Consider the following 25690-nt stretch of genomic DNA (forward strand, 5'->3'; position numbering starts at 1 on the left):
CCTACACGGCTGCTTTGCCCATCTTTCATCCGGGCTGGTGCCCTGAGCTGTGCGAGGCCAGGCTGGAGCCGTGTTTAAGAAAGCTGCGGGTGCCTCCGTCTCCCTCAACCCCACCTCCCCCCCTCACGCTGGAGAAGAAGCGGGGCCGGGGCAGCCCTTCTCGGCGCAGGGACGCGCAGCAGCCCCAGCCCGCTGATGGGCACAGGCACCGGCCTCAGCCCACCGAGCACCGGCCCCGCCGCCGCCGGTGCCGACTTTTTGGCATCCCTAATCGCGGCTGGCCCCTGTGATTGGCTGCGCGGCTCTGACCCCGCTCGGGCTCCCGGCTGGGCGGATAAAAGGGGCCTGAGCCGGGGGCTCCCAGGCATTCCCGGAGCGGGCACCAGGGACCGGCGGCCGCAGCATGACGGGCAAAGCGGGCGCGGCGCTGGCCCCCAGCCTGCCCGGTAAGCCCAAGCTCGACGGCGCGCCCGCCGCCCCGCCGCCGCCTCCGCCGCCCCCCGCGGCAGGGTCCAAGCCTAGCTCCGGGCCCACCCCTCCCCGCTGCACCGGCTTCGGCATCCAGGAGATCCTGGGCTTGAACAAGGAGCCGCCGTCGCACCCTCGGGCCGCCCTGGACTCGCTGCCCGCCGGGCACCTGCTGGCGGCCCGGTCCGTGCTCAGCCCCGCCGGGGTGGGCGGTGTGAGCATGGGTCTGCTGGGGGCCGGCGGCATCCCCGGCTTCTACACCCAGCCGACTTTCCTGGAGGTGCTCTCCGACCCCCAGAGCGTCCACCTGCAGCCTCTGGCCCGGGCCCCCGGGCAGCTGGACAGCAGCCAGACAGCCAGCTCAGGTAGGCACGTCCCTGGTCCCCGGGGACCCACCGCGCCCCGTCAGCACTGCCAGCCGCTCCCGGCAGCCTCCGGCACCCGCTGCCCCGCCGGGAGGCCCCATGCTCGGCTGCGGGAGGAGGATTTCGTTTCGGTCTCAAAGAGGAGAAGTGCGGGCGGGTGGAACCGTATTCCCTCGCCGTGCGGGGCTGCAGCCGCTACGTGATGGCGTGGCCGTGGGTGCCCGGCCCGTGGATGAGCGGAGTTCGGCGGAGCGCTTCTCCAGCGGCTCCAGCTCGTTGCCGGGAAATAAGGGGCCGCTCGGCACCCCTTTCCTAGACGGCAGCAGCCGCCTGCAACCCTGCCCGCAAGCCCCGCTCCCAGGCCGCCTTGGGTTCCCCCGGCGCGGCAGGCAGCAGTGCCTGGCCCTGGGCCCGGCCTCGGACCCGGGGGACGTCCTCAGGGTCCTCCCGGGAGCGGCCAGAGCCTTCCGACGCGGTGCCCAGCCCGAGTGGTGCCCGCCGCCGCCCGCAGCACGGCCTGCCGAGCAGCACGGCGCCGAGGTAGGGCCAGTGGCGGGGCGCCGCGGGCAGGAACGGCGCCAGAGCCCGGGGCTAGCCCGGGCCGCCGCGGGGCACAGCGGCAGGCATCGAAATGAGGGTCCCGGTTCTGTCACCCGGCGGCTCCTTCGAGGCTTCCTGCCCCTAACACACCCCGGCCGGCCATCTCCGGAGAGCGGGGAACGGGGACGGGCCGAAGCTTGTCCCGGGAGGTTTTTTCCTTTCTTTTTTTCCCGTAGCTTCATAAACCTCAGTTTCTCCCTCCCCGCTCCCGTGTTTCTGCGGGGCAGTCCGGGATCCCCGGACTGGGGCAGGCGGCCGCTGTGCCCGGCCGCGGGGAGGGAGCTCCAGCTTTCCCCTTTTCCTACGGTTTTGTTGAGCTTGCCGGGTCTGCATTTTAGCAGCGAGACAACAGCAGCCCCAGCAAACGACTCCGGGGAAGAGAGGGGAGTGCGAGAGCCCTGTCCCGGCCCGGAGCCTTCCCTGGCGAGGGCGGATGGCCCCGGAGCGGGACCAACACCGGAACTGGGACCAGCACTGGGGCCGGAGCTGGGGCCGCGCCGGGTTGGAGAGAGCGGCCGGCGGCGGGCCCCGTCTGCGGCATCATCGCAACGAAACCTTCGGCCAGAGCCGCCGGAGGGAACGGAGCCGCCGGGCCCGACGCTACCCGGGGGCCCGAAGCCCACGGCCGCTGCCTGTCTCTCCGCAGATTCCGAGGATGTCTCCTCCAGCGACCGGAAAATGTCCAAATCCTCCCTAAACCAGAGCAAGAAACGGAAGAAGAGGCGGCACAGGTAAGAGAGCGGCCTCTACCTTGCCGGCTCCCGCCATCCCCTCCAAGACACCGGGTAGCGGTGAGCCCCGCCGTCCCGGCGGCCCGACGCGTTCCCTCCCCGCTCCGGCCCGGAGTGAAATAGCCCTCCCGCACCTGCCGCGGGAACGCCCCGGCGCCGCTGCGGCTTCTTCCCTCTGCCTTTTCCTTTTTACTTTCTCCCGGTCCAAAACAGATCGGCTCTGGGCAGGCGCCTTTAGGGAGCAGGGGATCGGCCACAGGTGTCTCTTTGTTTAATTTTTCTGGCTGCAGGTCCAGGTATCCCGAGCCGCAAACCCGAGCAGCCCGTGAGCATCTGGGCGGGATGCGGATCACCCCTGCCTGGGGCGGGGGTCCTCGTCAAACCTGTCCCCTGCTCCCTATATAACAACCTTAATATTGCCTGTCAGAGAATTTCTATCAACGATTTAATTATTTTATTACTTACAAATAAATGTTTTACCAAAAGAGTAAGTGGTTGCGAATCAGACGCAGCCTGCAGAGAAGCCAAAGAAGGCTAGAGAATTGGTTAAGGAAACGAAGATCCTCTTTGGATTTCGTTTCCCTCGGGACAGGGCAGAATGATAGACTTTGCCTGGCTTCCCCCACAGCTAAAACGTGTCTTATACACAGAAACGAAAAATGCCATGCTGGTTTCTGGCACTGCTGTGGCCGGAAAGTCAGGACAAAGGAAAGCCAGACACCAGCCACCGAGGGTATTTAGGAATAATTAAATCAATCCTGCCAGGGTGCAGGAAGGGTGGATTAAAAGATGCCCCAGTGAAAGCTCAGCAGGATGCAGGGTGGAAGGAAACCGACTGTCCCGGGAGACATCCTGCGTTTGAGCTACAGAACTCTTGGTCTGCAGGGCTCATCCCAAACCCGGGGTCGCTCCCCAGGCAGTTTGGGTGCCCTGCGGTAAATAGGGCTTCTTTTTCTTCGTGGGCCGGACAGGGCTGGGTGAAAACACATCAGGGGCTGGTGTAGGGGTCATGGTCTAGGACGGGAGAGAGGAAAGGAAAGGAAATCCAGATCTGTTTCTTTTCAGTTCTAGACAGAAACAGACCCGCAACATTTAGCTGTAATTGTATATTCTGTGCTAAATGGTTAAGATCTCTAGTTGTACCAAGAAAGGGCTGGGATGTGACAGGCCGATAGTCTGAAAATAGCTGCAGGATAGAAACAGCAAAAGGGACAGTGGACTGTGGATCGCAAAAGAGACAGGGACTGAGATGCTGAAAGGGGGAAACTTCAGCTTCACCCTGCCGCCGGTGAGCCTTGCTGGGCTTCAGCGCTCTTCTCAGAGGAGGGTGAAGGGGAATGCTTGAAATCCAAACGGGATCGAAATCGGAATAATTTTTCCTGTGGTCCCAGAGAAAGAAAATACACTCGTTGGTGTGCCTTTGCTGTCCCTAGAGTTCACAGATCTGTCGGAGCCAGAGGAAAACTGTTTGAAAAGAGAACGGATTTAGGAGTGAATTTAAAGAAGGGTCTGCTGCAGGCAGGTCCCTTGCATTTGCATGCTGCTTTTGTTAGTAATGTAATCGACCTGGTGGAATTCTTCGGATTCTGAATGGCGGGGGTTATTTCTGTTTATGCCCTCTGGAACTGCAGGGCTTTTCTGAAATTCGGATGCATTTTAAAAACAGAATTTTCCCCCGCTCTTTCCTTCCCCCTTCTGGGAGCTATATATTCTTCAGTCGTATAATCTATTTATGTATGTTCTTTGAACAAAGGCTGCAATTCGTTGTTGTTCAGTTTGGTTTGGTTGTTTTTCTGTTTGATTGTTTTTTTTGGTGGTGTTTGGTTTCTCCCACCTCTGCCCCCATTGGAGTGTTGCTGGTTCTTTTATCAAAAATTGCATTTTGTGAATGAGGGCGGGGGCTGTGTAGGATGGGATTTTTAGCCCTCTGTGGAGTGGAAGCGGTTTGAGACCTCTCATCCATCCCCTGGAGAAGGGTTTTCATCCGTCTCGGCTTTCCAGCTGCTAGGTTTTCAATTTGGTTGTCCTGAGCTGAGAACTGGTTGTGCAGGGGCGGGTTGGGCTGCTGCCCACCCAGGGCGGTCCAGAAGGATTTTCAGAGGATAATGGGGTAATGCAAACTGGCAGGGAGCAGCTAGTGGGATATCGGTGCGGAAGCAACCAGGGTAAAGTCAGAGGAAAGGAGCTGGCACTGGCTCTCATAGGGAAGGACTGGTGAAAAGCAGCGGGGAGAAGAGTGGTTAAGACATTTGGAGGATTCAGACGAGGACCAGGGCTCCAGGGGAGGATAATCTGCTCGTGGAGATTGAAGAGGCTAAGGACCAGCCGCTGGAAAGGGCTCAGTGCGTCTCCAGATGGGATGCTGAGATGCTGCTTTATCTCAATGTGACTACCAAAGGGTTAAGAAACCTCTGGATGCAAGATCGGGGGGGAGTAGGGGAGGGGATGTGGTGGTGGAGTTAAGCCAGGCCAGGGGTGGCTACACCGTTGTAGGGTGGTGAGGGACAGGGACATCCCCAGGATCCTCACAAGAGGCAGCAGAGTCAGAGGTGTAAAAACAGCTGTCATCGGCGCTGGCTGCAGGTGCTGCTGCTGGGAAGGGACTGTCTCCAGAGGCAAATCCCTGAAAGGGAAGGTGATTTGTAACTGTTTAAAGTGCTGTCTTCTGACATTTTCTCTTTCTGCTTTCACCTTGGCACCTGACCTTTTGTGCACAGAAACGGGGGGGGGGGTGGGGGTGGGGGTGGGGGTTGGGGGGAAGCTATGCATTAGCAGGTTACCCAGGTTTCTGTAGCTTCTGTGTCCATTTCTCTGACTCTTCATCATCTTTGCTGCTACTTCTTATGTTTTTTGATCAAGGAGTTTTACTCCCCTCAGGACAATCTTCACATCCTACCAACTGGAGGAGCTGGAAAAGGCCTTCAATGAGGCCCACTATCCTGATGTATATGCTAGAGAGATGCTGGCCATGAAAACAGAATTGCCAGAAGACAGGATACAGGTAATCATATTTCTTGGACCCCCTTATCCTGCTCCTCTCAGCCATATTCATCCCTCCCTGAAGATAAGGTAGTGACACTGGAAGGGTGATACTGCTCTGAATACGCCCCACCAGGCCGTCCACTCCCCTGCTTTTGATGAGTAGGCAGCCAGATCAGCTGTTCTTGGCAGATTTGTGTTCGATGTTTGTATGTCAACATGTGCTGTACATGGCATGTTGTATCAGTGACCGTGTGTGTGGAACAGAGGGAATCCTAAATCATTGAAGGGGAACTGGTGTGCAAGGAAAGACCGCAGCACTTCGAGGTCTTGGCGGCATAGGCAAGAAGAGAGCCCTCTACAGATCAGGTCTGGGTGCGCAGTGTGGGAGGGAAAGAGCTCATTTCTCGTTTGGGCAGAGACGGCACAGAGATGCTGTAGGCAGCTCATACCGCCGTGGGTAGGACGGCAGTGTGGCAGTGACATGGTGAGGTGTTTGCACCATCCAGTGAGGTGTCTGCACCGTCTCGGCACTTTAGCTGCGCTTGCCTCCTCAAGTGAAGCTTCCCTGAAAGTTTCTGGGATAAGGTTTTGTTAATGATTTTTAATGTTTGAAGTTTAACTTCATGCCAGTCCTGTCATGCCCCTGTGAGGAGGTAGATTGAAATGGTGGTATCTCATTGGTGAATCCTCTGGTGGTAAGGAGCAGCCTCAGCCACTGGGCAATCCCAAGCCCCAAGAGCTGGAGAAGACTTACAGCTGTTGCGAAAGGCACAATGTGCTTGGACAGATGTTCACAAGAGTGGACTCCAGCAGCTTCTGCTGCTTTCCTCCGTGCAGATGATGTTTCTTGGCTGGCTGGGGCTTGGAGCCCTGTGCAGTGGCAGGGGCTGCCTCTGTGGCTGGTACATAGCAGTTTCTATGAGAAGAATTGGTCTGAGTGCCAGGTGGTGTTGGGAGGGTCCAGGTTTCCCTGGTTCCTCCTTCTGCTCAGTCCCTCATGCATGCCTAGCATCCACCAATCTGTTCCTTCAGCCTGTGTTCTTTCTTTGCTAAAGAGGTGGCCCAGGAGGCTGCTCCCTCCTGAGTTTGAAAACTCTGAGGGCATTCATCAAGATGATGCTGATGCTAGAAGCTGCTGAGGCATGACCCTGCACAGGGACAGAGAGATCATCCTGAACAAAAGTGCAGCCCTTTTCCCCTCAGTCCAGAGCGCCCCTCACCATCCGCATTCTTGTGCTTAATCGAGTGACGTTTTTATAAGAGCAAGTTGTGCTTCTCCCGTTGCACTGGCAAGACTCCTGTTGACCTAACAGCTTGTAGATAACCTGCCTGCTGACATGTTTTTCAATGGTCCTCACAAATAATGGCCCATCATCTGAAGTCCTACCTGATGCATTAGGATCTTGCACTGAGCAACATGACCTGATGTTTTGCCTCTGGAGAGAGTAAGCTGGCTGGCTGGTCACTTCTCCACTTGTGATCCTGTAGGACATTAAGTCAAGAGGAGAGAGACCTGTCAGGAGTTTAGTGTTGCCTGCACCCACCATCTGACGCTGGACTGAAAAGAAGATCCTTCGATTACCTATAAAGGACCTTTCCAAGGAAGAGGTTAATCTAGTGGTACAGTATATGTTGAACTGCAGAGGCACCATTTTCCTGGCCAGAGCTGAGGGTGTTCACTATGGGGGAGGTGGAGGGAGATGTTATGACAAAAAAGCAGAGCTGGACGTTGCATGTACTGCTTCAGCACCTGGAGCATCCTTCTAGTGCTGAGACGCAGTGTTTTATCTGATTTGGAGTGAAACAGTGGCTAATATATCTTAGCTATCACTGACTTTCTGCCAACTTGCCATTCTGCAACTGGCTAATGAACGTCTGCCTACTCTTCTTGTACTGCAGAGGTTTTAAACCTAGGAGTGCTCCTTACTGTGACCTCTCTGCCCTAGAGATCAGGTTAGACTTGGACAGCAGAAGCACTATGTGGTGTGGCTGTTTTGAACATTAGGTTTTGCTAATGACATCTGTATTCCAGAACAAAGTGCTTGTGAGTAATAACTTTTGCTCATCGTGAAAGGCTAAATAATGAGAAACAGCAGAATCATTTGTTGTGTGAGAGCATGAGCACCCTGCCAGGGTGAATGAGCATCAGGGCCATGTAGGAGTCCCAAGCGCCACTGACCTTTTCAATGGGTCACCCTCCAATTGTCCCTTACCACATATTTTATGAAGTTTCCTTGTCCATACTTTTTTTTTCTTTTGTGTGTCACAAGCTATGACAAGATGATTCCAAACCTTGGGCGTGCTTCTTGATATTTCACCTCATGTTAATCTTCAACTTTAGCCCCTTTTGTATGAGCCTAATTCTTTCCACCTTGTTATGGTGTTCGTACTCTTTAAATAAATCTAAGCTGTTTCTTCTCCTGGCTGTCACTTTTGGTTTTCATCATCACTTAAGCAAGCTGTGAAGATCTTTTCTTAAATCATTCTTCATAAATCACACACCAGTCTCTTAATCATGTGGTTGTTCTTCTGTGAAGACCATCCTGCCTGTCAGCCTTCCTGGAGATAAGGGACCACATGCCCACAGCTGCACACTGGGTTCAGCAGGACCTCTGAGTCCTTGCAGAAACAGCCTCAGATTAGCACCAGTCTACTTGTTTACGTACTTATTCTATTTATCTAATTCAGTCACTTTAAGCTTTTTTTTTATACAGATTCCTTTTTTTTTATCCTGAGGATTTTCCCTTCAGTATTCTGGTTTTATGTCATTTTATTAACTTTGGCTAACAAGCATCATAACATCCCTACTATGTCTGACACTGGCAAGAGTTGGATGTTAGAGTATGAGAGCAGGAGCTATATCTAGTGATACTGAATAGTTGGACAACCTCCTGGGATTTGGAACATGTAAACATCTTTGTATCTTGCAGAAAGAATTTCTGCAGCAAAACTACAGAAAGTAGTTACGAGTGAAGTAAATCTTGCTTAGAATCTATTACCATCACTTAATGCTCCTCATGTAATCTTTGTGCCCCTTCTTGCATGAGTTTCTAACTGCTCAAGAGAGCTCTGCATTTTTGCATTTTAGAATCATAGGATCAATTAGGTTGGAAAAGACCTTTAAGATCATCAAGTTCAACCATTACCCCAAGACTGCCAAGACCACCACTAAACCGTATAAACTGTATCATTTTCATTGTAGTTTGCAGTTTCTCCCATCTTTCAACATTCTTTTCTCCTTCTTGTAGGTCATTAATGAAAGTGTTTTCTAAGATTGCTGTGATCATCACATGTTGTGGGCTTTCATTGCATTTCAAGCGGCTTCCCACTGGATCCACATCTAAAAGTGATATCTATCCCTTATTTTCATTCATGGACTTATTTCTCAGGAGGTAGTAGTTAAGAAGAAAGTAATTCACCTATGAAATTCAGTATGAAAGTGAAATTCAAAGAGGGCATTTGAGAGAATGATATATAGGAACTGTTTGCATGTAAAACCTTTATCAGAACACTACAAATAGCTATCAGAGGCCAAGAAAGTTACTGGTTTGAGAGAACATTGAATTTGAGGGAAAATATTCAAATCCTCTGCTTAAAGACAAGATGAACATGTTTGGTTTTCTTTCAAGGCAGGTCTCTTTCATGTTACATGCTGCATCCTCCTGTATTGGTAGGAGGAAGGAATATAAGCATCCTCCTATTGGGAAAAGAATTTAGTTTTCCTAGTGAGACCCTTGGTGTAAGTCAGACCAGATGCCACTGTGGCTATTTTGAAAGATACTTGAAAAAAACTACATTAATCGGTGTATTTGAAAGAATATTCAGAAGGGTTGAAGTGCTGCTATTAGAATAAACCCAGACCATTCTGTAAAATCCAGGAGAGGTAAGTAGATTCCCGTGGGGAAGTATATCCTTAATAAACAACTTAAAATATTCTAAATGGCCTCAAGCTGATAAATATTCTGACGCCTGACTTAGATCAGTGTGTTTCTCATAACAGATACTCTGAAATGCAATGTGTAGATTTTACATAAGTTATCTCTATTGAATGTATTACTATATGACCATTCTGAACTTTAAATGCCAGTATCTGCAATAGTAAAGTTCAGTAACAGTTTGATTTGGGATTATTGAAATGACCGTGTATGTTTAGCATTACAGTACGTCTCCTACCAACCAACCAAATTGGTTCAGTATTTCAAAGAGATAAGATCCTGACTGCCATTGTGGGGACACTAGAATCACCTTCTAAGGGAACTAATCCGTCAACAAAGAGAATAAAAGTGCTAAAAAATCATCCATTCTTCTTATTAAATGATTGTATGGTAATTATGTGGATGAACAATTTTAGGACAAATAAAACTGCTCACATAAGCAAAAGGAACCCTGAGGAGACACTGGTGCTATGCGTGAGGAGTGGGGATTGTCTGTATCCAAACAAGCTTTTGTCAGGCAGCCAAGAGGTCAATTTTGGCTAAAGCCAAAACAAAGACAATTAGAACTCTAATTGAAAGTGTATTGTTTTAGATGCTTTCAGTATCATTCTGTAGCCCTTTAGGAGTTGAATGGGGATGGAGGAATTGGGATGGGTTGTCATTTGGAAAGAAGCATTTGTACCAAAAATATCTTTCCAGAACAAGAGGTTTACTTCAGTTTTGCAAAAATGGTCTGTATTTAGAGGTGAACATAATTTGGAAAGGCCTGAGGAACCTGTATCAAACTGATGAGGGGCTCAGAATAGAACCCATAGAGTCCCCTCAAGAAACACGATAGAAAGTGTGAAGGAGAAAGTTTGGTTTATGCAGCTTTAGCAGCCCTGGCTTCTCCCCCACCCATCATAATTTGCTGCTTGCTGCAGAGTGTTGGACTGTAGTCCTAATCCCATGGTGCAAGTGTGGAATGGGGATGATTGTCCCATGCAGTTGCTGACCTTTCCTGAATCTGTGCCTGGAATGGCCGCCAAGGGATTTCTTAGTGCTGCAGAAAATAGTGGTTATGTTGTTTTTTATATGTCTGTGCTTGTCGCTATTGCTCTCAGTAAGAGAGGAACTGTCTATTCTTGCTAAAACTTTGGATAACTCTCTCACTTAGAAGAGAGAAAGGCCAGCATGAGGCACAGTGCCAGTGGGATCCCACCTGGATCTCTGTACAGCTTGTTCAAGGACATCATGTAGCTTGAGGGAAATCACCAGAGTGATTAGTGTGGTTGGAGGTAGATTACCAAGGTTACGGGGAAGCTGAAGGTGTTGCTGCTGTGTAAGCCAACCATCTGAATTTCTTAATGTGTCTTTTAAGAACCCTGCAAGTAGTTAATCATGAGCAGCTAGTGCTGGCTACCTTTGCCAGTAATTCCTATGCACTGGGGCAAGCCACAGGGCTGTGGTACCAGATAAGTGTCATTAACTTCCCCTACGCTTTTAGGAATGTAGGAAGTGTACAAGGGAGAGTAATAAAACTAATCAAATTTACTGGCTTAGTGAGAATATTATTATGAGTGCTTCTCATGTCATATGGTGCATCTCTGCCTCCATGTCTTTAACTGGTATGTGAGGAGTTCATCCACTTTGCTGCCTCTTCAATAACATGCTTGTTTAGTTGATCTAAATTCATATTAATTTCCATTTTTCAATTAAGAGTTGTTTAATTTGGTCCTTTCTCTAATGGAATGTTTTCATTACCCTTTATCTATGGCCCATTTTTAGTCCATGTGCTAGAACTTTATTTACAAGTTAATTACTAGAGCTGAAACAGAGTTACTGGGTGATGGGCAAGAGTAAGGGCCCAAGCAAGACTTCCCAAAGGGGTTACTGTCTGACAGCCTTGCAACCCATGCCTTCGTACAGAGGAAGAAAGTGTGGCAGGAAACAGGAAGGAAAATGGAGGGCTGGGAACATCTCTTCAGCTTACTGTGAAGCGGGGACTCTCCTGCTTGTTGCTAGACTGACTGTGTGGATTACTTTCTCAGCTTGTGGGATTTACCCTGCTACAGCTGGAGCTGTAGGTTCAGATTAAAGGATGTTTCTCAGTGCAGAGATGAAGGTACAGAGTTATGAATATTTTGTATGCCAAGGTACAGGTTTATTCCTCTATGTTCAGTCCCTGAGCTACTTCAGCCGCTGACCAATTTTCTAAATGGGACAGAAAACCAAATAAACCCAAACTTGCTGTCCTTGCCTTCTGCTCCTTTCCTAGCAAGGTATTTATGGCTGTCACAGCATACAAGACAGTGTGATTTTCATGTGCTCCTCCACAGTATCAGGAGGGAAACGGGGCTTTGCAGTGACAGCTCCTTCCTTGTTCTCCCCATGGTTTGGAGACACCATCGCTGAGGGTCACACACCTTTGAGTGCTGGGACTCTTAAGCAACATGCAAGAGGAAAGACAGGCAGGCAACAAAATGTGTGCTAGCACACTGCTGTGGAATGCCTTGGCAAAGACTTTTCCCATCGTGGCTCATCATGGAATAAGGAACGGCTCTACAGGCTTAATGACAGGCTCTGACAACTTTTTCAGGCATTTATCCCCCTATTTTCTTAATGACAGTAGGTTAAGGGTAACACTTCTCTGAGTTAGCTCAGGCACTGGCTCCTTGATCACTTATGCTCTTCTGGAAATGCTATCCTAAACCCTTGTGTGGGAACACATGCATTCATTCTTTCAATTTCCTTTGTATTTCTTCTGATACTGCTGCAGTTTTTCACAACTGATTTTTAGGAAATAGGCAGCCCATCAGGTTCAGTAGTTAATTCCCCTCCAGGCTTAGGGTGCCTTGCAGAAGGACTAACTGATGGCTGTGTGCTCAGGTTTTCCTTTAATGACCCTTATATAATAAAGTTTTCCTCCTTTTCTGACTTTGAATAGAGATATTTTTTTTTAGCAGTTCAATAACACAGGCACTTTAGAGACACAGTTAATTTACTCTCCCAGTTATTTCTTAATTGATCTGTTTTTCTCTGTAGTATTTATCTTTTACCTTGACAGACCTCAACAAGTTCTTCTGATTCTTTGACAGTTCAAACCTCCTCTGCCTTTTCATTGCCCTTCTTTGTGGAAGTTCTGCTAGCCACATTTTGCATGGGTCTGTCCAGCATTGAAGAGTCTAGTCTTCAACAGACTAGATGATGAACTAGATTAACAGACATACAGATTATCCTGATCTCTGCATGCATGAGGCTGATGTGTCCTTGTGTGAAGCAGCAAAGAGGAACCGAGTTGGAGAACAAACTTGCTGCAATATCTTAACAGCAGTGGTGGCTTCCAGGGGCCACTGCATCAGAGGCTGTGAGAAACCAATTACGTGTTCTTCTGTCTACTCTGAGTGGCACTGCCCTGGGAGCAGCAAGGGATGTCCAGTTTAGGACCTGCCTTGTGTCAGAAGCACAGTTTGCTCCCTGCCTTCTTTCAGTGGGTTTCTGTTAGGCTTCCAACTGAAGAGTTGAAGCTGAAACTTTGGCTGGCAGTTACTAGAGCTTTTGTGTGGTGGTCAGGGACAGTCTGCTGTTCTGGTCTGCTCTTTAGGTCTGGTCTTTAGCTCTGCTCTTTAGCTCTTCTACAGATTCAAGTTTTTCTTCACTGGGTGAAAGAGGTTGGGTAATTAGATACCTTTTATTGCATGAGGCAAGGAATTGCAAATATTGTTATTACCATGTCTCTTCCTAAGGGAAAATCATAAGGGACTGCAACTGTCTCCTTTTGGTGCTCAGTTCCAGACTGATGCCTGACAAATTATTACCACATGTCACAGTGTTTTACAATACATAACAAGTTTCTGTAGATATCTTTCAGCTAATGCTTCAATGAACCAAGAGCTCTCATGCACTTGTGAGCCTCTGCTGTAGCCCTCAGGAGAGACTTTGCAAGCTGTCCCCATGCACACAGGGATGCGCTTGAGCCTTACCTTGGGGAATGGCGAGCACCAGGTAGTGCTGCAAACTTCATCTCCTGCTGGTGCACAGCCTGTGTCTGCTACATTACTTTCTGGAGAAGGCCAGAGCACACCTTTGCCCTTTGCTCTGTGTGTACTGATAAAGTACAACAGTCAGCTGCTTCTGGCATGCAAGGAGCAGCTCCAGAGCACAGGCAGCACTTTGCATCCTCTGAGGAAGGCTGGCATCCCAAGCTCTGATTTTGGTGCTCATTGAAAGGCATTCTGAAGGGGATATGACACTTCCCCTCTGACTGTCCTGACTCAACTTGCTCCAACATGACGGTGATAATATGGTGTGTCCTTGCATGTTCACAGAGTGCATATGGATGTTTATGAAGACTTATGCTAAGGTTTCCTCTGTGCCAGAGGGCCTGCAGAGCAATGTTAGAGAGAGAAAATGAGGCAAAATGAAATTATGCAGTCAGGATAGCATCTTGATTAATGGAGCCAGGCACCATGAGCACCCAAAGGATGAATGTGCGGTATCACCCTTTGTGACAATGACAAATGTTGCCCTGGGTTTGTGTGGACTAGGATGATGGGCATGCTTTTGCCTGCTTTCCTGTGACTGTCATACACTCACGACCCTTATGTTTTTTCTATTTTTCAATCAGCGTGTTAGGAAAAGAGGAATTTGTGTGTGTATCTGCCACGTCCCAGCATCTGGCAGCCTATATGGTGCTGTAGCTCCAGCTAAGCTGGTGGTCAGCTGGCATTACGGTCTGGCCAGGATGAAGTCAATGTCTCAGGGATGAATTTGCTGAGCAGATGTGTTGCACAGATCAAGTGTGTGCTGAACCACTATACCTACCATGCACATTGTGTGCACATTTGTTTTTCTGTTGCAGGGCTGGTGGCATGCTAACAGCATGCACATTTTTGCTTGTTGCTGTAGTAAGCCCCTATTCAATACATGCCCTGTGCTAGTTAAGCTTAGAGGAGACCCAAGCTTGGATGAACTATCATGTCTTTGCTCGAGAAGGGTGAGTACTGTCTCACAGCCCATCTCAGTATGTCTGGTTGGACCTGTTAGCTGAATGTGCCCAAGATGACTCCACCTATTACCAGGAAGGGCTTTTGCTAGGCTGCGTATGGGAATTGCTCTTTCTAATGTGAGCTCAGAAAGCTCTTTCCCAGTGTTTCGTAAGAGGAGGGATGATGAGTCCTGTGATCAGCCATGCAGCCCATGTGCAACTTTTACTGCTCTCATTTAACTTCATACCCACTTTACACCAGCCATAGAAAGTGATGTCACCATAAACAGTGCCAATAATTTTGACATTATATTTGAAAAGACAGCCATAAACCATTCCCAGGCTTACACAAGTGGTGCAGTCTCCACCAGCAGACTGGGGACAGACTGAGTGAGCACTACAGGGGAGGGATTTTGGGAAGTGCCAGGACCTGGTCAGGCCTTACGCTCTGTGGCAATTCATTACAAAGCCTTATGACCCGTGAGTGCAGATGGGAACATGCTCTGAGGAAGATACGAGGCTGCTCATTGCAGTGCTCACATGCTCAGATTGAACCCAGCCAGGGCCACCGTCCCTGTCCCATACAAGGGTGTGGATATTGCTGTTTTTTCAGAGGAGGTTTTAATTTTGTCTCTCATTGTAGAGTTTTGGATTGGAAAGGAAAAAGGTAGAAAGTGAGATGTGTAGTTGTCAGGAGGAACTGAGCGCTGAAATGGCAGCCGGGCCATGGGTGTAGAGGCGAGCTGGAAGTGTTCTCTGGTCTGCAGCTGGACCCATCAAAGGGCTTCAACTTTGACTGAAGCAACAGGTATGGTATGCTGCTGGGCATGATTTTAGGAGCAGTGTTCTTCTGTGAAGTGACAGGATCAATCTGGAGCAGCATGGTGGGGAAAGGGACATAAGCAATTGCAGGGTGCTGGTGTAGATGCCTGGACATTTCCCACAGCAGTTAATGCCACAGAAAGAAGAGATCTGATGGATAAGCACGAGAAATTCAGCTTCTGCGCACTTCAGCCTGAGATGGCTGGATCCCTGGGAGGAAAGCATGGTGCTGGATGGACATGAGTGTGTTGTGTCATTAAGCCATCAGCACCTGAGGACCATGATAGCAGATTACAACCCAAGGCAATATCACAGAGGTCCAGAAAACTCCCTGGACTGGCAGGACAGGGTTTCTCTGCTGTGACCTCACTTGAAGGACTCAGCACCAGAAATGGCTTCTCTGCAGGGATCATACAGAGTAGCAGTTCAGCTCTCTGAAGCTGAAGGTTTGTGCCAGGGAATTGTGAGAGAGTGCAGAAGATAAGTCTGTTAGTCCATGGGCAGGGGAGATGGTATCAGCGTTGCTGCTGGGGGGACTTTTGCCGCTTGCCTGAGTTGCTGGTTTGCCAACAGCTGTGTGCAGCTGCTCCCTGCAGCCTGGCAAAGACATGCGCTGGTGGTGCGACCGCAGGTGTGTGGGGCTGGGTGCCTGTGCATGCATGGACGTGCATTTGCTTATGGCCATCTAGTGGGCATTTCAGCATGCACTGCTTTGGGCTGGGACCATCTTGCGCTTCATAAAGCTTGTCACTTGAAAGACCTCTGCTGAAATGCTGTGTTAAAGGCAGTATGTGAGATTGATGAAGCAAAAATTCCCCATTGTCTAGCCTGGAATTTTCCTTATAGGAGGCAAGGAATGCTTGGGCAGTGGAAACAAACAAACAAACAACACAACAAAACCTCCAACACTTTTTTATTAGAAAGACAAAAAAGGCCACTACCAATTCTCCTGGCTGTGTACCCGGGACTGGACAGTAGCAGCCAAGAAAATTAGTGTAACAGTGAAAATTTTAGGTTGAAACAGTACACAGTAACACCCTAAATGCCTTAAAACAACCCCTTTGCTAATTCAGATTCCTGGCTCATGGCCAACCTCAGGGAGATTTCTGTCTTTAGCAGACAATGTTTCAGGACCTGATTAGGTAAACAAACTAACATGATGAATAGGGGTGATAAGGATACATTGAGTCTCATGTCCCTTTGCAAAATGAGAGATTCCCCCTAACACAGCTCACTCTTCTGCGTCATCAATAATCTGAAGAAGTATCAATTATCATTGGTGATCCAGAGGAGGAAACTGGCAAGAATAACTTTGCCAGTCTTGACTCTGAAGCACTGCAACCCTGCAGTCAAGCACAGAGTGCCTCAGCTTTCACTGCTTTGGGCGGTGGGCACCGAAGGTGAGAATTAGATGATGACTAATGTTAAAAATACCCCCATTAGTAAGGCTTTGCAATACTGCTGATTTTGGTAAGAGGGCCTCAAAAGAAGTATCCAGGAGATGACACTGAGGGTGCTGGCATTTGTTGCTATCTTGGTTCATAGACTATGGCTGCTCTTGGAGGGAACAGTGACAGTGTGATGTGCCCAGTGGGGTTAGAGTGTGTGATGCTCGGCTCTGGCCAAATGATAGGGCGGCACTTGTGGATCCTCAGAAGCAGCCCAGAGAGGGGTTTGGGCAGCTAAAAACCAAACATTCATGCATGAGCTGAGCTTAGATGCTAATGTGTCTGGTGGGTAGCAAGACAAACCTGTCCTCTTTACTCTGTTGTCCATTCTTTGTGGATAGGTTCCTGGAACAAGCTTCACAGAGGGTGCTTATGTGACAATAAATAGCTGTAAATCACCTTAAGGGTAGCACATTGGTCCAAAAGACACTTCTGTGCACCAGACTGATAGCTTTGCACAAACGTCTGAGGTGCTTCAGTCTAAATTAATCAGGGGTTTTCACCACTGCTTGTGAAGTGTGGAAGCACAAACACAATCTTTTCACCATGCCCTGGGCTGTGCAACGGAGAGCCAGATGAAAGCAAGTGAGAAGGAAGGTGCATCATAAACAGCCACAACAGTAAGGTATAAAGTATAAAATAAAGCTGAGCCGATCCGTGTGATGGGAAAGGGCAAGAGGAAAAGTGGTCAAACCTGAACATTGCCTGAAGCAGACTGAATTTTACAGAGCTGGAGGAAGCTGAAGAGTAGATATCTCCAAGCAGAGATAACAAGCAGCCAAAGAAGATGGGAAATACCAAAATCACAAGTACATGTGAGGGTGAAACCTTTTCCAGGAAAACTGAGGTGCCAGTAATAAATAGCTGCATATCTGAAAGTGCCTGATGTACCAACACAGCCAAAAATACCCCAGAATTACTAGAACTGTTGTGTAACTCAGCTCAGAATCAAGGCATGAGAAAATTTTGGTAACACATCAAGAAATGCAAACAAAGCAGTGAGATCTTCTCCCAGAAGAAAGTCCTGCTGATGGAGCCATCTGAATGAGGACAAAATCCTGAGAACATGCCACAGGGAATCATTCTGCTGATTTGAAATGGCATGGGGGCTCCCAGGGCTGTGATGGAGCTCTTCTCTCCATGCTCCTCAGGATGGGCTTGTGGCAGAGGTGCTGGGCTGGAATCTGATCCCAGCAACATTCAGTATTGAGTGCAACTGGTTTCACTTGACTCCAAGCCTGAGATAACGATACATCTCCTGTTATTAAAGTAAGATGGTCAGTCTTCCCAGTTTCTGTTCTTCTAGAAATTCTAGGATTTTAAGCATTCTTTTCCTTTGTAAAAAACAAGAGGAAATTCCTATTGAATGGTAAAAAAAAAAAAAAAATGGTTTAGGAAATCTCAGAACAATCTTACTGAAGTGTTGATGTAGTTCTGATTTTCCTATTTTGTCTGTAAAGCGTAAATTTTGTGTGTCTTAGGCCGCCAAGATTAAAATACAGCACTCCAAAGAAAGCCATAGATAATTTTGATTACACTTCCACTGCCCAGATGCATTTTCTCCTGTGCTATTGAATCAGCAGTTTTTGATAGAGAATTTTCCACTGGCTCTAGTCAAAACTGGTCTGCCAGCTGGCAAAGCTGCTGCTGCTGGCTCCAGCATTTGCACGGCCCTGCCAAGGGAAAGGGGATGCTCCATGGCAGTAGGTTTAGTGGCAGTGGCCAGTGCTGGGGCAGGCTGAGGCCTGGGCAGGGAGGAGGGCAGAAGAGTGTGAGGTTCGGGGGTAGAGGCTTGGGGCATCAGGGCAGAAGGGAGAGGAACGGGAGAGGTGCTAAAGCATCAGTGAAGATGCACCCGAGTAAAGGAGGCTTGAGGAGAGGTTAAGAGTTGCCCACTTGGAAGAACCTGTTACTGGCAGAGGTCCCAAGTGTGGCAACTGGTGACAGAAGCAGCTGTGCAGAGCTGAGCCCTGCAAGCCGCTCTGGGTACAGGGAAAGGTGTCACTGCAGCCCCAAACCAAGGCAGTTTTGCAGGTGCTGGCTCTTGAGTTGTGAAGCAATTTCTTCCTGAAACCAAAGGAGGTAAGGGAGGAGTTCTGTGGTGAGAGACCTAATCGCACCGGTTTATCCAGGGTAGAAGAGGCAGGATCCCTCTCCTGGTCCTAGTGGGTGAGCTACCCCTTGCAGGATGGAAGTGTCGCGAGTGAGCCAGTCCCTGCAAGCTCTGCCCTCCAGAGCCTGGGAGTGGGAGGAGCTCATGGTCTGGAATGAGAGGATGATGGGTGCCAGCATACTGCTGACTGCCGATCCAGCAAACCCATGTGTCAGACGGGCATGGAGGAGCGGGCGGAGAGAGGAAGCTCTGCACTGGTGAGAGTCCTTGCTCAGGCCCCTGTGGATTGGAGCCATCCGTGGCTACATCTCGGCAGTATGAAAGTGTAAATCACACTGTTTATCATGCAGAGGAGGTGACGTGTGGTGAAGCAGCCTGGCTGTAAAATCCCCTCTGACACACACAGAGTGCTTTCTGCTGCGAGAAGCTGGGATCAGAGCCACTGGGACCACCACCCCATCCACCCTAAACAGCTCCCTGTGGGGCCAGGCCACCCACCTGCCCCGCAGCTCTGTCTCATGAGGCTTCCTTGCTGGGCAGCTCCCCTCTGCGAGCTTGCCTTGCCAGCCGGACACAGCCTCACTGCCTCAGCCCCATGGTCCCCACAGCAGAGCTGGGGGTCTGCCACAGTGCTCCCCACCGCAGCCCGAGCTCCCCCATGGCTGCGGGCGGCGGGGACAAGACAGGGTTAAGCTGTCAGCTCTGTAATGTTAAACAGGTGTCAAAGGCACCTCCATATATCTGCAGATGGAAATCAAATTCTTTGCAGTATAAAAAGATGAATTACCCAGGCGATTCCTGCCTCGTCCCACTCATCAGCACAGCGCCAGACGGCAAGCAATTTTTTTTTTTAATGTGCTAACGACCTAATCAAGCAATCAAGTTGGAGAAGATTGCGGAGTGACCCCGAGCATCCATCTGCCAGAAAGCCCCCGCCATCCGTTCCCACTCTGCCCTGTGCGTTCCGGGAAAGGCAGGGCGGAAAAAAATAGAAAATACAAAAAAAAAATAGCTCAATTCCTAAGCAAATTAACACCCAATTTTCTGAGAGTCTAATTAGTTAAATGAGGAGGTGTTCGGGGTGTCCGTGGGGAAGGAGGGGCTGCCTCTCCGAGAGGGCCTGGTAACTCCGTGGCATTAATTAGCGCAGGTCAATGGCGTGGTTCCCTGGGGACCAGCTGCTTTAATTTCCCGTGATATTTCAGTGCCTGAGGCCCATCGATTCAAACTGAAATTAACTTATTTTTCAATCAGGCCCGGGCTGCCCCTGGGGCTGACTCTTCCTTTGCCTCCTTCTGAATAGACCTCGAGCAATTTTTCATCTAAAGCTGATGCCTCTGCTCGGCAGGAAGGGAGGGGAGCTGGGGAGGGAGGAGGGTGAGGGAGACAAGAGGAATGGAAATCAGAGAGAGAGCGCGCTAATAGATTTCTGTGAGCATTCCCCCCCCCGGCATCACCGCCCGCCTCTGCTCATTGCCCCCCAGGTCACAGCTCAGAGATTATTCTGCCAATTTTCTGAGAAGATGAGGGGCTTTTCAAACTGGGAATTCAGGGCGAAGCACACAGATCAGCTTCCCCCTTCTCCCACCTCTCCAGAGCGCTCACCCGCAACCCAGCCCTCCCTGCAGGCACCACTGCCCGCAGCCCTGCGCCGTAGCTCAGACACCCAGTAGATAATGGAAGAAAATCCCAGGCACGAGAGCCAAAAGCTGCTAGAACATGCCAAATTACATCCTGCAGAGAAGGATGGGATCTGCTCTCAAGGGAGGGAGGGAGAGATACCCAATGGCTGCTGCGTGGTGGAAGAGGTCACAATGCTTTTGGGATGAGCATCCCTGCGTCTGCCTGCACAAGCACACGTGTTCCCATGCAGGAAGGGGTCTGAAACACCTTTTCCCCCCACAAACCTATATTCCTTCTTGTTGCCTGCCCCAGGTTTGGTTCCAGAACCGCCGGGCCAAATGGCGGAAGAGGGAGAAGTGCTGGGGCAGAAGCAGTGTGATGGCTGAGTATGGGCTCTACGGTGCCATGGTGCGTCACTCCATCCCACTGCCCGAGTCCATCCTCAAGTCTGCCAAGGACGGCATCATGGAGTCCTGTGCCCCTTGGCTCCTGGGTAAGGAAGCAGCCGCCTTTGTGGGGGACTGTGAGTGGGTTCAGACAAAGTGGGGGGGGGGGTGAAAGGAAGAAATTGGAGCCATGTCAAAAACATGAATGGAGGGTGGTACCCTCCAACACACCCCCCCACCCCCCCCAGCTGCCCTTGTCAGTGGGGTCTGAACACTCATCCCAAATCCCTTCTGGTCTTGAATCCTGACCTGCAGGATTTTGCCGCCTATGCTCAGGCTGGTGTTAGCCTTTGACTCCCATGGTGTGAGCATCCCTTGTGGCCAGCCCTGACAGGGCAAGGTGTCCAAGGCAAGCCATCCTGGTCTGATTTCCCCTGCCCCATGAGGCTGTGTTGGGTGCCAGGACAAACAGACACACACCACCACCCCCCCCCCCCCCCCCCCGCGACCCAGGTCCCAGGGGGAACACGCTGCTGCCTCCTCCTGCTCTCTGCACCTGGGGGAGCTGCATTTCTGCCTGGTTTCACTTGTTTTTCTGTGCAGACACGGAGGTAGCAGCTCCTCCCTCTTGCTCTTTGCTTGCCTCTTTCTGACCTTTCAGGCTTGTTCTGCCACAAAACGTGTCTGACATCTTGAATACAGGCTGTCTTGTCCTTCTATCTGTGGGAAACTGAGAGAGGCAGAGGGGTGGGCTGTGTGAGGAGCAGGTTGATACGGGACCATGGGTGACTGCCCTCCCCAGCCTCAGTGAACCTCAGGCAACCATGCTGCTGTCTGAGACCCGCCTTCCCATGTGGGGCAAGTTAGCTTTAGGTTCACAGGCAGAAATGAAGGGGAGAGTAATTATAAACCTTTGGGGGCAGCTCTGAGGCCATGGATGTTGCTGGCAACCCCAGCAGGCAGCTGCCTTGCCTGGGCTGCTCTTGCGTGGGGGCCAGAGCGAGTGGCTGGCTGTGACTGCTGCATGAAGTGAGGGTTTCTGCTTTTCCTTAATTCTGGCCTCTCTTTATCTTTGCTGTTTTCAGTTCAAGATGGCTTTCCCATGCCCAGGCGCTTTTCTAAACCCGAATACCAACAATTCTTTTTAGGGATGCACAAAAAGTCTCTGGAGGCAGCGGCTGAGGCGGGGAGGAAGACGGAGGTGGAGCGCCAGGCCCTGCCCAAGCTTGACAAGGGTGACAAGGAGGAGAGGGGCCCGGATCCCAAAACCACCATTTCGCAGGAGGAACTGAGAGAAAACAGCATTGCCGCCCTCAGGGCCAAAGCTCAGGAGCACAGCACCAAAGTCCTGGGGACCATCGCCGGGGACACCCCTCCCCAGGGCAGGAAGCCGGAGGCAGGGGAGGAGGCAGCAGCGGCAGAGGATGAGAGACAGACGGAGAAGCTGAACTCGTCGCAGAAGGAGGAGAAGCTGATCTAGGAGGGGGGAAGAGGCGGTGGAAGCCAGCGCTGAGAGACACTGTGTCCTCAGGGGGCCGCATTCCCCCTCAGACTGACAGCTCCCCCGGCTGCCCCTACCGGGGCGCGGGGCCCCAGTCCCTGCATTTGGGGCTGCCCGGCAGGGGTGCCCCCGCCTGCTCCCCCTGCCCTTCACTCCTCTGCCCCACTGGGCCTTCCTCACCTCCCCACCCTTCCTGTGGGGCACTGGGAAGTGTCCCGTCTTTGTCGACACCCGAGTGGACACTGAGGCTCTGGTCCCTCTGGCCTCACAACCAGCTCTGGTGCTCTCTCCTTCTGTTGCAGCCCCAGACCCCATCTGTCATCTTGGAGTCAACCCTGTGCCCTGCCACTATGCCCCTCCTTGGTGCATGCCTCTCCCCAGTCTGCCTGGGCCCCTTCCCCTGGCACCCCATCCTGCCACGCCTCAGGCAGACTGCCACCTTCCACCAGCCATCACCTCTGCCTCCGGCCCAGCCCATAACAGGACAAGCCCATGGCAGTATTTGCATTAAATGGCGACTCTCCATCCAGGGTGATTTGCACCTTCCGCCTGTCTCTCCCTGCCTGGTCTGCTGGGAAGCAGTCGTAGCTTTAAAGCTCAGCTTTGCCACCATTTGGTAGGGAGAGGCAGGCTTAGCCCACGGGCACGACACCCTGGTCCCACCTAGCACCTCAAGGGGACTCCAGCCCATGTTTCTGGCTTTGGCAGGGCTAGCCACCACAGCCAGGTCTGACTGCCCCAAACGCCAAAGCCCTGCACCCCTGCAGAGGGGCTGAACGGTGAAATTGTTTACTGAATACATTATTCCAGGTGAGACAACAACATCCGCCCAGTGTATTCATTTAATTAAATTTGTCCAGCTCACCCTCTGAGTGTTAAAGGGAACGACAGCCATGCACATCCACCCCGATACACCCTGTAACGTGTACATACATCTCCCAGCCAGTCCCAGACAAGTACATGCAGACCCGCGTAGCCAAACCCACTCTGTGGGCCCGTCACCTTCCCATCCCGGTAAGGCACTATTGTCCCCCCAAAAGCTGTAGGACAGTGACTTCCAGGCAACCCTTTCTGTCCTGCTTTCAGCTGTGAGCACCCTTTCCCCAGAGCTACTGTTTTATTTCTGTCAAAGGTTAAGCCCCTTCATCCAGTCCCTGTTTGTCTTTGTCCCCCGGTCGTTTGACGTGTTAGATGGTAGCCCATGGTGTGTAAATAATGTATATACAGCGAGAAAAGAATTCAGTATTGAGGTGTTTGAGATATGGAGCTGTAACAACTTATAGTCATCCAGCATCTGTGATTTATGTGCCATTTTCTGTAAAGATATGAACAAGAATAAAACTGAACGGGAATACTGTGTATGAGTCCAGTCACCAGTGTTTAAGGAGGGTGAATTCAGCCAAAGCTGAGACATGGCTGGACATCAGGACATAGCCAGAGAGAAGCAGGAGCTCCAAAGTGCCACAGAGAGGTCTGCACCTTCCTCCCACCCAGGCATAGCATCTGATAAAAACGAGGCGTGTGGCCTAGGATGAGTGCCTGTGCGCTGTATGGTGTTCATCCTGTTCACCAAACCTGTCAGGCTAGCAGACCATGAGTGGTGCTGCACTATGAACAGCAAAGAGGAGATCTGCTGATCCTCCCATCCCTGCTGTTGATCCCACTGAGAGGCCTGGCTGAGAACAGCTCTGCTTGCAGGGAGAGCCTTTTTTTGACCTTGTGTTGTACCCTTAGGAAGGGAGGGTACAACGGTGGTCAGTGAATGTAAGGAATCCTCCAAGCTCCGCCTTAAAAAGCTCTACCTATATAGGGCCTAAAGGAAAGGAAGGCAGAAAAATAGCTGTTTGGAGGCAGGGAGGCAGCTTAGCTCTGCTACAGTGGGTGGAGGGAGGTCTCAGCATGAAGAGATGGGCTGCAATGATTCATGCCAAACCACCTTTCAATGGCCTCACTGAGACCTTCCAGACTACCCTGTGGTACAGCTGGTCACTGGTCAAAAGTGTCTGGGAGGACACAGAGAGTCCAACCCAGCTTGCTGAGGGGACAGCTCTGGTAGCCACCCAGCAGTGAGGTGGGAAGGGATGGGATATCCCCTTCTGCAGCAGGCAGCCACAAGAGGAAACCCTTCCCTGGCTCACTGGACACAGCACAGGGTATAGGGATGAGTAAAATGATGAGGGAGGTGACTGGAAGTGAAGCATCTGAGGATGCAGTGCAGATCTGGAAGAGTGGGATCAGGCTGATATAGCCTGGCCCAGGCACTCACTGAAGCTGACTCCCATTCAGGAGCAGCTGTCAGGACTCAGATTAGCATGAAGGTTATTTTCAGTCGAGTATTTCTATGGCCCACCTCTTTCCCCTCCCTGAAAGGAATTCCATTTATTTTTCCCTATAGTACTCTGGAAAAGAGGAGGTGAGGAAGGCAGGGGAGAAGGAGCATCTGAGCTTTGTGTGCAGTCAGCCCAGGGCAGCGTAGCCCCAGCTCCCACAGGGGACTGTGTTGCCTGGGTGGGTGTTCCGAGCAAGGGCTCCAGGCCACATCTCCTCAGTGAGAGGCAGGTGCCCTGCGATGATGGCCAGGCTGCTGGTCAGGGCTTGCTGCCACAAAATCCTTCCTCAGGCTCGCAGATAACCCCCTGGGTCAGCATCTGCCCAAGCCTGGAGCCACGGGCCCCTCATTGCCTACATACGTGAACCTGTCACCTTTACCCAGCCATAACATACAGTGAGCCCAGGCTTGGACTGCCCCTGCACTGTCACACACAGCTCTGCCAGCAGGCCTGACACCCTCTGTGAGCACCACTGGCAGCCTGTGTCTGAGGGAAGCAGGCAGCGAGGTTGCTCTTGTGCCCGTTATTTGTGGCACACAGCATGGCCAGGCTGCCAGCACAAAGACTGTTCATGAAGAGGTGAGCCCCTTCTGTGTGTTTCTACTAGCTCCCTGCAGCTGCACAGAGGTCTCCCCACCTCTGCTCATCCCATCTGCAAGCAATTAGTACTAGAAAGGTTTCCTGGAATACTTCTGTGCTGGTCAGAGCAGTGTAAAAATAGCTGCCTCTTACTCAGCACGTCTGCTCCGGCTCAGCAGGGTGTTTGCCAGCTCAGCAAGGCTAAAGAGAGTTCAGGCTTGTGAGCAGGGGGAGTGGAGGTGCAGAGACCAGGTAGATAGTATTGGGGGGGGGGGGGGGGGGGCGGGTGGCACAGGAGCTCAATTCCAGGAGAGAGGTGTGCAAGCAGGAGTAGGGACAACACAGGGAAGCCTGTGAGACCCCGAGAGAGAACTGCTGTGCTCTCTCCTGCAAGATGATGAAGGAGAGCCTGCTCTCATGGACAATGAGGTCATGTTGTTCCTTCTCTACACATCTGGCAATACTGACAAACCCATGGGTCTGGTTCATTCCCAAGCTGGTTACTTGCTGTTTGTTGCTCTCACACACAAGGTAATGGATCCCAGCCACAGAGCACTCATGAGCCAGCACTTCATAGGCAGTGCAGGGAACAGATGTGCTGCCTTATTGCGCCATGATCTCATCTATCCAGAACAAAGTCTTCGCAAAGCCCTGCTGGGACATCAGCCCAGTAGAGCTCATCTGCCTACAGGTAGTGCGGAAGAGCAACATGTTCTGGAGCAGGACATCCCAAACTCATGCTCCTCTGAGATACCGTCTTGGCTTTCTTTTTTCTTTCACTGCCCTATCCTAAACTGAATCATTGGGTGGAATGCTCAGCCTAGCAAGGGAAATTTTATAT

The 25690-nt window shown here is 50.9% G+C and overlaps 1 protein-coding gene across 1 annotated transcript; it reads left to right on the plus strand.

Annotated features, from left to right (window-relative positions):
• Positions 1-339: 339 nt before the first annotated feature.
• Positions 340-23268, plus strand: VSX2 (visual system homeobox 2). Its single transcript, XM_061463577.1, has 5 exons — positions 340-833; positions 2080-2164; positions 5042-5165; positions 20366-20546; positions 21588-23268. The coding sequence occupies exons 1-5, from the start codon at positions 404-406 to the stop codon at positions 21917-21919; spliced, it is 1152 nt and encodes a 383-aa protein (XP_061319561.1). The 5' UTR covers positions 340-403; the 3' UTR covers positions 21920-23268.
• The last annotated feature ends 2422 nt before the right edge of the window (positions 23269-25690 follow it).

The sequence above is a fragment of the Pezoporus flaviventris genome, unplaced genomic scaffold (assembly GCF_033815535.1).
Source record: "Pezoporus flaviventris isolate CSIRO_AGI_PZ_B2104156 unplaced genomic scaffold, CSIRO_AGI_Pfla_v1 ptg000036l, whole genome shotgun sequence".
In the NCBI taxonomy this organism is placed as follows: domain Eukaryota; kingdom Metazoa; phylum Chordata; class Aves; order Psittaciformes; family Psittacidae; genus Pezoporus; species Pezoporus flaviventris.

Coding starts and splice junctions, on each gene's coding strand:
- VSX2 (XM_061463577.1), top strand. CDS start 404: ATGACGGGCAAAGCGGGCGCGGCGCTGGCCCCCAGCCTGCCCGGTAAG. Junction 2,165..5,041: donor CGGAAGAAGAGGCGGCACAG/GTAAGAGAGCGG, acceptor TACTCCCCTCAG/GACAATCTTCACATCCTACC. Junction 5,166..20,365: donor TGCCAGAAGACAGGATACAG/GTAATCATATTT, acceptor TGCCTGCCCCAG/GTTTGGTTCCAGAACCGCCG.